This window comes from Dermochelys coriacea, chromosome 11 (genome assembly GCF_009764565.3).
Source record: "Dermochelys coriacea isolate rDerCor1 chromosome 11, rDerCor1.pri.v4, whole genome shotgun sequence".
NCBI lineage: Eukaryota > Metazoa > Chordata > Testudines > Dermochelyidae > Dermochelys > Dermochelys coriacea.
This window is the reverse complement of record NC_050078.2, coordinates 58,004,475-58,018,108: the sequence shown is the minus strand read 5'-3', so window position 1 is coordinate 58,018,108 and position 13,634 is coordinate 58,004,475. Positions and strand designations below refer to the sequence as shown.

The 13,634-nt window shown below is 37.3% G+C and overlaps 1 protein-coding gene across 4 annotated transcripts in view; it reads left to right on the top strand.

The window, feature by feature from the left end:
• LOC119840926 (splicing factor 3B subunit 1) overlaps positions 1–11,664 on the top strand; it is a 40,362-nt gene extending 28,698 nt beyond the window's left edge. For 3 of the 4 annotated variants that reach the window (XM_038367709.2, XM_043505522.1, XM_038367713.2), the window contains 13 exons: positions 548–634; positions 843–1,113; positions 2,354–2,499; positions 2,600–2,746; positions 2,912–3,037; positions 4,003–4,224; positions 4,840–5,022; positions 5,124–5,235; positions 5,327–5,447; positions 6,404–6,535; positions 7,807–8,079; positions 9,154–9,370; positions 11,024–11,664. In XM_038367709.2, coding sequence (XP_038223637.1) covers positions 548–634; positions 843–1,113; positions 2,354–2,499; positions 2,600–2,746; positions 2,912–3,037; positions 4,003–4,224; positions 4,840–5,022; positions 5,124–5,235; positions 5,327–5,447; positions 6,404–6,535; positions 7,807–8,079; positions 9,154–9,370; positions 11,024–11,182 — 2,196 coding nt within the window. In that variant the 3' untranslated portion in view covers positions 11,183–11,664. Of the gene's footprint in view, positions 1–547; positions 635–842; positions 1,114–2,353; positions 2,500–2,599; positions 2,747–2,911; positions 3,038–4,002; positions 4,260–4,377; positions 5,023–5,123; positions 5,236–5,326; positions 5,448–6,403; positions 6,536–7,806; positions 8,080–9,153; positions 9,371–11,023 lie in introns of those variants that run through there. The other variant, XM_043505524.1, reaches the window with a different exon arrangement.
• Positions 11,665–13,634: the final 1,970 nt, after the last annotated feature.

Below are 13,634 nucleotides of genomic sequence, written 5' to 3'. Positions count from 1 at the left end.
CTCAGATTTACAGATGTTTATGCATCCTTGCATTTGAATCTTCATTTTTTTTTTTTTAAATTTACTTTATTGGTAGGAGTGCACAGTTAAAGATTGACTGTCCTTTTATAAGTACAGAATGTAATACTAAAATGCTTTTATATAGTCATTTACCAGATTTCATTTGCAGAATATCTTTTGTAAGTTGTTTGAATAACGCATCACAATATAAAACTTAAAAGCCAGGCGGTCTGGAAGAGTTTATTGTGTTTACATATGCTGGAAATAAAAGATTGTGGTAGCTGATCCATGCAATATCGCTGGTATTGGCATCCTGTCTTAGAGGAGAAAGGTAGTCTAGAAAATCAATTAATGTTGAATGAGGGGGTAAAGGATTATTAAGGGAGATGGTGATCTTTTGAATTTAATGAGCGTGGGAGCCATGGAATCATGTTAATCAGCCTTTTCTTAGGGCCAGAACTACTGAAGTGGACAATAATACTTGAGTTGAGAGAGATTCATTAATATAATTTGAAGTATTAATTTGTTCATTTGTTACCCTTTTCAGATTCTTGTGGTCATTGAACCACTACTGATTGATGAAGACTACTATGCGAGAGTGGAAGGCAGAGAAATTATATCAAACTTAGCTAAGGTAGTAACACTGCAGCATCCTTCCTTTTTGTACTGAATGTGATAGTGTTATAGCTAAAATGTAACTGTAACTATGTGACCTGGAGTATTCTACTTTTTAGTATTGAAAATGTAATGGTTATGTGATAAGAACCTTACAAACCCAGCAAAAAATTAAAAGTTCATCATTCCTGTACACAAGTATATATGTTTTATTTTTTGTCTTTCAGGCTGCTGGTTTGGCTACAATGATCTCCACCATGCGACCTGATATTGATAACATGGATGAATATGTCCGAAATACAACAGCTCGAGCCTTTGCTGTTGTTGCCTCTGCTTTAGGCATTCCTTCTCTGTTGCCCTTCTTGAAAGCTGTATGTAAGAGCAAAAAATCCTGGCAAGCTAGGCACACTGGCATCAAGATTGTACAGCAAATTGCTATTCTTATGGGCTGTGCTATCTTGCCTCATCTCAGAAGTTTGGTTGAAATCATTGAACATGGTACGTTCTGTTTTTTGTTAAATGTTTTCTCTAGTTTGTACATACGGCTGTTGGTTAAATTAAGGACTCAAATTCTTGAATGTCAAGCCTAGACTTTGTAATCTAATCAGAGTATTCGTCTTTCCTTTTTATAGCTTTTGTCAAAGATTTTGGTCTATAGCCTGGTTTAAATAACTGTAATAAATCTTTATATGTGATTTGTTATAGCTATAAAGCACAGAAGACAATAACTTGAAAATAACAAGTACTTCTAATTTCTTTTGGACTATTAATCCTTTAGTTCTTATGTAGTATAGTTCTTGCTCTTTGGACCATGTTTTGACTAGTAGATGACAACAGTGCTGTTTGATTTTGTATAACTGCATATTGTCCTGCGTTCTCCATCTCTGAACAAGTCTTGTATAATTTAAGGTATTCTCTATATTAATAGTTAAATTATGGAGAACCCTTGGGTTTCAATGAGCTCAATACAAGTCAGTTCTAATTGAGGAAGTTTGTTTATTGATACAATAACATCCCCATGTATCAAGTTCACACTACAGCACTTGGGATGATTTGTATTGTAATTGCTTACTTGTTTTAGTGAAACATCTGCTGGTCAGTTTTAACCGCTGTATTATGGAGTTCTTGGGACTTCATTGTTGAGAAGATCTGGAATTCTAGGAAGTGAAATGTTTTAAAATCCACAATAGAGGCAGTTCATAGGTTGTAAATAATCCACATACTTTTTCTGAAACGTTTTAAAAAAAATCAGCTTCTGAGGTGTTAGAGCACAGCCTGATGTAGTTGGGTGGTTTTGTTTCAATTCTGTTTTTCTCCAAGTATTACAAAATAGCATGAGGTTTTTCATCTGGATTTCCCCTGCCCGTGACTTCCCTACAATGATTCCTTTTTGTTAAATAGCTGCCATGGAAACAGCACTTCAGTACCTTTCCTGAAGAGGCCTGAATCTTAAGAGACATTTGAAGCTGAAACTCCTCATTGTTTTTGATTTTTAGACATTTAGAGCAAACAGTTCTCTGTGTAAACGAGACTTTTTTAATTCCAAAATAGATATTGAAGGTTTGTGCCAGGAAATGCTGAGCAAAAGATGGAAGGGAAAAGTGGGGAGCATGACAAAAGAAGGATTTTTTTTTTCCTCTTTCCTGTCCTCTGGCACACCTTCCCCCATTTTTCCAAAGTAATTCAAGCTCTGTGTAATGGTGTAAGAAGCACTTATTGAATATGACTTGTTTTCCAGGTTTGGTGGATGAGCAGCAGAAAGTGCGTACTATCAGTGCTTTGGCTATTGCTGCTTTGGCTGAGGCAGCTACTCCTTATGGTATTGAATCATTTGACTCTGTTCTAAAGCCCTTATGGAAGGGTATACGTCAGCACAGAGGAAAGGTATGTCTCTACAATCTGTTTCTTTTGATCTCTTTAGTTTGAATGTAAACTGCTGTATATATTTTAGTACCCATAACAAATATATTGTGTATTAAAATAGGGTCTGGCTGCCTTTTTGAAAGCTATTGGGTATCTTATCCCTCTTATGGATGCTGAGTATGCCAACTACTATACCAGAGAAGTAATGCTAATCCTTATCAGAGAGTTCCAGTCTCCTGATGAAGAAATGAAAAAAATTGTGTTAAAGGTATGTCAAAATCACTTAAACGCTGTCAGTGTAACGTTTAAAGTAAACTTGATATTATTTGTGATTTGGATCAATAAAAGAATCTGTCAGATAATAAGCATTCTTCTTTATAAAAAAAAAAAAGGTCTACAGCATTAAAACTGTTGCATTTTTATTTCCTGTTAGGTGGTAAAACAGTGTTGTGGTACTGATGGCGTTGAAGCAAACTACATTAAAACAGAGATTTTGCCGCCATTTTTCAAACACTTTTGGCAGCACAGAATGGCACTGGACAGAAGAAATTACAGACAGGTATAGTTTAGTTTGGAAAAGATTTTAAACTGCTTTGAATTAAATTTATAAAACGGTGTATATATAAAGATGTTTTTGGTGGTGAATTTATTTTTGACTTTTTCAATGTATCTTGAGACGGCATTCACTTTGGGCAGAGACACATTGTGAGATGTGGATAGATGGTTAAAAGGATCAGCATTCTTAAATGAGATACAAAACATTTCGCTTCTAATTTACCAGTTTGAATACCAGTCTCAGTTGGTAGTACAAAAGTAAGTATCATCTGATGGCTTATTTGTGCTATGTAAAAGGACTGGTTGGTTTTCGTTTCTAGTGGATAGGTGTCCCCATCACAAAAGTGTTACCACTTTTAGCTCAAATAAACCCAAGTTGACAGTCGCAGAGAAGACTTAAATGCTCCACTTTCCATGTACTCTAGAATTGGTCCTTCCAGTTGAGAGGTACTAACATAGCAGTGTGTTTTAAATCATTTTCAGTCCATCCTAACAGGAAACAAACTCTGGAAATTCACACTACCACTGCGAATGACACAAGTGCTCAAACTCGCATTTAAAAAAAATAGTGTTTAACTATCTGGGTAATACATCCACCTCACATTAGTTAAAAAACAGAATGTTTTGTAATTTTTAATTATCTATGCAAGGAAAACTCTCCCACTCCCTAACTTGAAGGCAAAGAACAACCAAGTGGATTAGTCCTTTTGCAATAATTTTTCTCAGGATATAGACAAGAATGTGAGATTCTGGAAATTTTTCTGCTTACCCACAACCTTGAAAATGGCTTTCTGCAACTTGGTTGAGGTTTATTCTGTTCTTGAGAGTAAATGATACCAGCATGATACACTTTCTTTTCTTGTACCAGGCAAAGGATTTCCCAGGTCATTTTAAAGGTTTTAGGAAGTCTTTGTAAACTCTCTCTCTCTTTCTCATTATTTTGCCCAAAGCTATATTTTTATTTTTCAGTTGGTTGATACCACAGTGGAGCTGGCAAACAAAGTTGGAGCAGCAGAAATTATTTCCAGGATTGTGGATGATCTGAAAGATGAGGCTGAGCAGTACAGAAAAATGGTTATGGAAACAATTGAGAAAATAATGGGGAACCTGGGTGCAGCAGACATTGACCATAAACTAGAAGAACAACTTATTGATGGTATCCTGTATGCCTTCCAGGAACAGACCACAGAGGTATTGTTAGAAGATGCTCTTAGCAGTTAAAATATTTAATTTAATCTGCAAAAAGAAAAGAAGGACTTGTAGCACCTTAGAGACTAACAAATTTATTTGAGCATCCGATGAAGTGAGCTATAGCTCACGAAAGCTTATGCTCAAATAAATTTGTTAATTTAATCTGTTTACGCTGTTCTGGAAAAATTAGTATTTACACTTGAAATCCGAACAAGAATTAGGTGGGTTTTTTAATTGGAACAAAGAGCACTAAAATTTGTAAGGCAGTTTTGGAATATTAAAGTGGCAAATATTATAAAGGTTGTAGGTACGAAAGGAGTTCAATAGTAAATAGACAGTTGATATAAGAGAGATAAGGTGGGTGAGGTTATACCTTTTATTGGAACAACTTATGTTGGTGAGAGAGACAAGTTTTTGAGCTTACACAGAGCTGCTCTTCTGTGTAAGCTCGAAAGCTTGTCTGTCTCACCAACAGAAGTTGGTCCAGTAAAAGTTATTAGCTCCCCCACCTTGTGTCTCTAATATGCTTGGACCAATGTGGCTACAACAATACTGCATGCAATTAGTGATGTAGTTGATTTTGCTTTTCTGACTCTTTTTGTTGTTGTTGTTCAGGACTCTGTGATGTTGAATGGCTTTGGCACAGTGGTTAATGCTCTTGGCAAACGAGTTAAACCCTACTTGCCCCAGATCTGTGGTACAGTTTTATGGCGTTTGAACAACAAATCAGCCAAAGTTAGGCAGCAGGCTGCTGACCTGATCTCACGTACTGCAGTTGTTATGAAGACTTGTCAAGAGGTATTCATTTTTCCCATTCCTCCTTTCCATAGAAAGTCATTTTTAAATGAAAGAAAAGTGAGAATTTTTGTTAACTTTTACATCTTGTTACTTGGTTCTAGGAAAAGCTGATGGGACACTTGGGTGTTGTCCTGTATGAGTATCTGGGTGAGGAATACCCTGAAGTATTAGGCAGCATACTTGGAGCACTTAAAGCCATTGTGAATGTTATAGGTATGTGAGGTTTTTGTATCAGAAGCAAGTGGAGAGAGGGGAGGAGTTTAAGAGAATCTGAGACTTAATAAGGTGTCATTCTGTTGAACAGGTATGCACAAAATGACGCCACCAATCAAGGACCTGCTGCCAAGACTCACACCTATCTTGAAAAACAGACATGAGAAAGTACAGGAGAATTGTATCGACCTAGTTGGTCGTATTGCTGACAGGTGAGTTGTTGTGTTATACTTCTGAAACACCATGACATGTTAATTGCTTATATAACAGGTCACAGCATTTACCCATTTTTAATGTTTGATAATTTATTTATCAGGTTTGGGATCTGGATTTTATAAATCTTTGGGGCTATTGGAGTTCCGTAAGCTTTATTACAGGGGTGGCCAACCTAAAGCCTGAGAAGGAGCCAGAATTTACCAACGTACATTGCCAAAGAGCCACAGTAATATGTCAGCAGCCCCACATCAGCTCCACACTCCCTCTTCCCTCCCACTTTCAGCACCTCCCGCCCATCGTCAGCCCTGCCAATCAGTGCCTCCTTCTCCCTCCCCGCATCTCCTGATCACCTGGTTCATGATGTGTAGGAGGCGGGGGGGGAGTGAGGGCATGGCAGGCTCAGGGGCAGGAAGGGGTGGAGTGGGGGCAGGGCCTGTGGCAGAATTAGGGGTTGAGCAGTGAGCACCCCCCAGCACATTGGAAAGTTGGCGCCTGTAGCTCAAGCCCCAGAGTCAGTGCCTATATAAGGAGCCGCATATTAACTTCTGAAGAGCCACAGGTTGGCCACCCCGGCTTTATTACAAAGATTGTTCATATTAACAGTTCTTCTGATTAATAAAATGAAATATGTAGGTATAAAGTATGACTGATCAGGTATACATTTGCAGTCTCATATACTATTTAAATTATATTATTTGCTACTGTTAGTCTTTATTGGTTTGTCAGTTTACATAGACTTGATGCAGACCATAGAATGAAGCTTAATTCTATATGTGGTTTGTGTACTCCTTTTATAACAAAAATTCACATAGCTATCCAATTAACTGCTTAAAAAGAGAGAAGGTGAGCCTATGTTCCTGTGTTAGTAGCATAGGTGTACATCTTGTAATTTGTTTTTTGCTTTAAAAAGGTATGACTTTACTAAAATACCTGCATTTCCTTTCTTATCCAGGGGAGCAGAATATGTTTCTGCAAGGGAATGGATGAGGATCTGCTTTGAACTGCTGGAGTTGTTAAAAGCCCACAAGAAAGCTATCCGACGAGCCACAGTAAATACTTTTGGTTATATTGCAAAAGCTATTGGGTAAGTATGTTGTCTTCATACTGATCAGCATGTGTAGGCCCTTTCTTAGAACGGTGGTGATTGTGGGTTTTCTTGAAAAAAACAACTATGAATTTCTTTTGTTTTTAAAATTTTCAGCCAAATTGTTGTTTAAAATAGGGTTTTTTGTACTCATTTTATTCACTTTATAGGAGGCAAACTACAATCAGTTATGCTTCAGTAACATATGCTCTTTTAATAGACATGGGGCTGGTCTACATTACAATGTTCAGTACATCGCTCAGGGCTGTGTAAAATTTCCTGCCCTATGTGATTAATTAAGCTAATTTAAGTCCTAGTGTAGACACCACTAGGTTGATGGTATAATTTTTCCATTAACCTAGCTACCACCTCTCCATCCCCTTGCATTGCTATATTAAGTGTCTACACTACAGCGCTAAAGCAGCACTGCAGCTATGCCACTGTAGGGTTTCTAGTGTAGATGTACCCTAGCTTCGTAGGGCATACATGATCAAAGTACATTTTTATGTTGGTAGAAAGATAAAGTTAAGTTATAGCCATCTTTTTCCAGTGTTTGTACTAGAATGGTTCTAATTTTATAAGTTTGTTTATTTTTCTGATTAAAAAATTGGAGGAAATTCAGGTGCTTCCTGGGTCCTTTCATACAATCTTGCTCTTGAGATTGTGGTTCCACAAGTCTCTTCCGTTAGTGTTTTCTGTAATAAAGAACTTCAGCAAAGAAATTATTTTTGCTGTTAATTTGTATTACCAATTTATAGTCTTGTCACAGACTGTAGAGTGAAGCTTAGTTCTGTATATTAGTCTACATATTCTTAGCAAATGGTCAGACATCCAAATAAGCAATCTGTTTAAAAACAGATACAAGGTATCTAGAAGCCCCAAAATTGGGACCACATCATACAAGCACTGTACAAATATACACCCTAATCCAGCTAACACTTAGCATGTGTGTAATTTTCTGCAAGAGCATAAATGTTTGCAGGATCAGGGCTCTAGTATCAGAAAATTCTTACTCCAAAGAGTGTACTAGCTAATTTGAGGCAAGATACAACAATTGAGTTCCAAGTGGTAAAGGATGGATGAGGGTCATGAAAAGATCACACAGGTACTTAAGTTAGCTATTGCACAACTCACTGCCTTCTGCTAGTTCCAAATCAGCTCAGTCTCTGTGATACAATCTGTTATTGACTGACTGGTTTCTGACATTAAAAGTAACTTCGTACATATCTACATTTTTTCACTGACAAACTCCTGGATTTTGTCTCTTCCAGACCCCATGATGTGCTGGCTACACTGCTAAATAACCTGAAAGTACAGGAAAGACAGAACAGAGTATGTACTACAGTAGCAATTGCTATTGTAGCTGAAACATGCTCACCTTTCACAGTACTGCCTGCTCTGATGAATGAATACAGAGTTCCAGAACTGAATGTCCAGAATGGTGTATTAAAATCTCTTTCTTTTCTGTTTGAATACATTGGAGAGATGGGAAAAGATTACATTTATGCTGTTACACCATTGCTTGAAGACGCTTTAATGGACAGGTCAGTAATTTATCACTTAGGATACTTGTTGTCAAATTCAAGTTCCTCTTGTTACATTAAACACGCTTCCATCCCATACCTGGTTCCTCAACAGCAGAAAAATGTACATGGAGATGATTGCGTCCTCAAAAACATTAATAGAATAACATATATTTTAGCTTGATGTAATTCAACTTTCTCTGTGTTCCAAACAACTATACATTCCTTTTTAGTAATACCATTGAAGATTAAAAGTTTGCAAAATGAGATAATTATAGAATGACTGACCCAGGATTTACCATATTAGGACAACTTTTAATTAGTTATTTTTCTAGACTACTGAGCAGCGTTAAATGATAGTAATTTCTCCTATGAAACGGTTAGATGATTTTTTATTAGCTGATTTGAAGTGTAATTTCTCTGCCCCATGCTGTTTGCAGGGAAGAATAGAAGAGTATCAGCAGAACTTCTTAGCATTCTTTGTGTCAGAAAAGCATTATTATTAGGGCCCTACCAAATTCACAGTCCTTTTTGGTCAAGTTCACGACCACAGGATTTTAAAATGGTAAATTTTATGATTTCAGATTTAAATAGCTGAAATTTCAAAGTGCTGTAATTATAAAAGTCCTGACCCAAAAAGGAGTTGGGGGGGGGTATCACAAGGTTATTGTAGGGGGGTTGCAGTACTTTTACTCTTACTTCTGCACTGCTGTTGGTGGTGGTGCTGTCTTCAGACCTGGGCTCCTGGCCAGCAGCCACTGCTCTCCAGCTGCCCAGCTCTAAGGCAGCATAGAAGTAAGGGTGGCAATACTGCAACCCCCCCTAAAATAAATTTGTCACACACACACAAACAAACTCCCTTGGGTCAAGACCCCCAATTTTTGAAACACTGGTCTCCCCCATTAAATCTGTATAGTATAGGGTAAACGCACACAAAAGACCAAATTTCATGGGGGGGGGGCACCAGATTTCACGGTCTGTGACGCATTTTTCATGGCCGTGAATTTAGTAGGGCCCTAATTTATTATGATTTCCAATAGAAAGTTTTGTTTGCAAGTGAACTTGTTAAATAAACAGGTTATGTTTTCTTTGCAGAGACCTTGTACACAGACAAACAGCCAGTGCTGTGGTGCAGCATATGTCTCTTGGAGTATATGGATTTGGCTGTGAGGATTCTCTGAATCACTTGTTAAATTATGTGTGGCCCAATGTGTTTGAAACATCTCCTCACGTCATTCAGGCAGTTATGGGAGCACTGGAGGGCCTAAGAGTTGCCATTGGACCGTGTAGAATGCTGCAGTATTGTTTACAGGTATGCTTTTACTTACGTTGGGGCGGCAGGGAAAGTAGTTTGTCAAACCTTGATACTCAACAAGGAGGAGACTTCTGGAAAGCCAAAATCCCAAAAGTGTGTTAAGGATGATAATGGACATCAGCTTTGGTGTTTGCAGTGTAATGTTGCCATACGCCACAGAGGTGGGAGAGTAATAGTATATTACTTTGTGATTCAAACTATATTTGAAATATTGTATTAAGTTCTGCACACTTTGTTTACATATTTCTGGTAACAACATTTAGGGAGTTTAGAGAAGTGAAACGAAAGTAATCATGGGGCTGCAGAAAAGCATGTGGGGAATGAAAGATGAGGCTGATGATGGGGAAAAATGAGTTTAGTTTGATTAACTTGTGAGGGTATAACCATCTGCAGACCCTTGAAGGTAAATACGAAGGACTGAGAGGAACAGTGGGGATGTAAGAGAAAATAGTGAATGAAATTAAATTGAATTTAGGTTAAATATCAGGAAACAAACTGGTAGTGATTAGTGTTAGCGTGTAGAATGGTCTGTTCATCCCTCAAGACAATTAAAACCAGATAGCTCAAAGCACTGGAAAACTATACTGTAAAATAGGAAATATTCTCTCAGCACTCGGTATGAATGTTGTTTGTCAGTGAACATTTGTATTATGGTAGCACCCAAAAGCCCCATTGCTATACTGTCATAGACAATAGATGCTCCCTGTCCTGTGGGATTTGCAGTCTAAAAGACAAAACAGACGAAAGTCAGGGGATGAGGATACAACATACAGGGAACTGAATACAGCAAGGAACTGACTCTGCTTCTTTAGTTGCATGTCTGGTGTTTTGTTTTGCTCTTTAAGACTGTAGGGTGAGGAGTTAGTAGGAGTAAGGGAGTAGGAAAAGGAAAGAAAGCGAAGGGGGACATCTCTGCCTAGTCTGTTTTGTATTCTTAATTTGTATTTTCCTCACTTAAACTGCTAAGCAATAGATTAGCATTTCCCTAGAGCTTTAAAATTTTACCTGTCCTGCAGGGAAGGGGATGATAGTAATAAAAACTTAACTCTTGTATAGCACCTCCATGCGTTCATCTCTGTGCTGTACAAAGGAGAAACTGAGTAGCATTATCCCCACTTCACACTTGAGGAAACTGAGGCACAGAGGTGATGTGACTTCCTCTAGGACACAGCAAGTTAGCACAGCCATGAACAGAACTTGGGTCTCCTGCCGATGTCCCGTTTAATGCTAGCACTTCATCTGTTATTCAGTGTGAATTCCAATGTATGAGTTTCTGGTTGTTTTGCTCTTTTTAGAAGGGTGAAGAGCCCAAGCAAAACAACCAGAAGCTCATACAGTAGAATTCACGCTGAAGAACAGATGAGACTTAAAGGTGCAGAACTCCTAAATTTGAATATTTCCTTTCTATATGAAGTAATGACAAATCGTTGTTTTATCTTCATTAGAAAGTTAAACAAGAATAGCAGTAGCAGGAGAGAGTTCACTGTGTTTTCTCAGCTCAGACTTTTAGTTGGCATTTATTTTAATAACTAAACTCGATTAAAAATAATTGCTTAATTTTTTTTTTATTTTTACTATTATTCATAGCTCAAATACCAAGTCTGTAATGTACATGGTTTGTTTATTTTATATTTTGTTTTATTTTCCTAGGGTTTGTTTCACCCTGCCAGGAAAGTCAGAGATGTGTATTGGAAGATTTATAATTCAATCTATATTGGCTCACAGGATGCCCTGATAGCACATTATCCAAGAATCTACAACGATGAAAAGAACACCTACATTCGTTATGAACTTGACTACATCTTATAATCTTATTGTTCAGTCATTTGTGTTTAATGCACAGCTGTTCCACACTTAAACTTGCTTCGAATTTGGTGATGTAAAATTTTAAAACGTTGCAGATCAGTCTAGAGCTGGTCAGAGGAGGAGCTAGAAATTCATTAGCATGATTTTTAAATAATCTGTCCTTTTTTTATGTTAAACAGTTAAAGCCAGTAGTGACCAAGAACACGGTGTGATTACACAATGTACTGGAGGGATTTCATTTTGGATTCATCTTTATGAAGATTTAGATTTCATTCCTTGTGTTTAAAGGGGATGTTTATTTGAGAAATAAACATTTGTGTATAAAATACTAATTTGTGTGCGTGTTTTTGGACAGAGAGGCTTGTGAAACGAATCTCTTTGATAGATTGTTAAGCATTTGTTTATGTAAAAAAGGTAGCGTACATTTTAACCCTCATTTTGTTATCCCCTAGTTTTGAATAAATAAGAAAAATGTACAAACTGTAGTTGATGTGTGTGTCTTTTATAATGGGATAGTGAAACTGTACTGTAGCTTGTTGCCATAGTTTTCACATTTTTCTATTTGCATGGAAACCATGGCTTTTAGTTACTGCTTGCTGTCAGATTGCTTCAGTCAAAATTTCATGGCTGTGAAGATTAAATGTGCTGTCATTGTAATAAAAAAAAAAATGAAGCTTTTTCTAGATGGTCTAAGTAAAAATGCGTTGTCAGTTGAATGTGAACGTGAATCTGTTTCATAGCCGTTTAATCTGTGTACCTGCCCAGGATGAAAGTGACCAATATAGTGCTTAGGTCTGATTTAGGCCAATTGGATATTTGTCAGGAAAATAGTGTCAGATTTGAGGCAGCTGCTGGGAGTGCTGAGCAAATGGACAGGAATTATTGGAATCATTTTGTCCTTACCAGCTGCCGCTATTTAGGGGAGGATAGAAGAAACACCTTCCCTTATTCCTGCTCACCCCCCAATTATACATACTCCAGCAATAAAAAATAAGTCAAGAAAGGACATATTATAAAATGTGGAAAACCACACAAAACATGGATTGATATCCTGACTTTGCCATGTAAGGTTATCATTGTGGTGATGTCATTGCATGCTAATGAAATATTAGGATGAAAACAGCTGTGGTGTGAAATCAATGGCATTGTTTTGTGAGTGATTTACACTCCATTCTATGATCAGGTTGCATTCTCCCTTCATATTTGAATTCTAATGTTCTAGCTAATTTCTTTCTGCTGTTTGTATCAATGCACAACATTCTTTTTCCTGTTTAGCATATAAGCAACTATTTATCCTAACTTTCAAGGACACTTAAATATGTCATCTGAATGATGTCATTTTTTTTTTTAAAGTACTTGTGTGTTAGAAATTTGCAACCCTATTTCTGGGGCAGATCATTACTTGTTACCTTTTCTGACAATATTGATTTTGGGGGGGAACTGAAAATATGACCATAATATTTCTACTTGCACTAAACAGCCTTTTGCTATGGAATTTATTACATGACAACAGCTGAGAGTTCTTGATGGTGGCTTTATAGTTCAGGGGCTCTTTTCTTCACAGAACCGCAAGCAACATTTTTATATAGCGTCACTTGAACTTGTTTCTAGCTTTTTCTTGTTCAGCAATGCTTTGTTTGCATCTCTGTAGGGCTCTCACTTTGATTTCAAAGCATTATACAAATACAATAATGCAATTAGTCTTTCAAGAGCCATTTTAAGTAGGTCAGTGTAAGTCTCCATTTGACTAGGGAGGGAGGCGGCGGAACTGAAGCGCGCAGTGAGGTTAAGAGACTTGCCCAGTCCTGTGTGTGTTAACTATACCATGTTTTCTAAGATATTAATATGACAAGTAAACACATGAGATTATTCAACAGGAAATGGAAACTAGCTGTCAACTATGAATTGTGAAATGCCCTTTGAGGGGGGAAAAATCCTTCATATAATCTCTCACTATCCTCAAACAAACGCACACACAGACAAAGGGGGAGGGAAAGGAGAAAAGGATCCTACTTGATACAGTAAAAGTATAAAAATTGCATTGTGCTATTTTATCTTTATGCTTTATCTCCAGCACCAGTTGACAAAAAATATATATTTTAACAGTGAAATTGAAAGGAAATTCTTCATGCCAAATACTGGTAAAACAAGTTTGCTTGTTACTCCTCAATAGTCCACTTGCACTACCTTGATTTCTCCCAAGACTCTCACCACAATATTGCCTTTTCAGATAAAGTCCAAGTCTTATTTGGTTTGGCATTTTTGGAAGTCAAAAACTGCACTTTAGGAATGTTATTACATGCTTTGAAAGTTGCAGCCACACTTGTGTAATAAAAGCAAGTCATGGGTCCATTGTATCTAGGACAACTTGATGACTCTTCCATCACTGTCCTGCTGGATGAGGACAGAGAGTTATCATAGAATCGTAGGACTGGAAGGGACCTCAAGAGGTCAT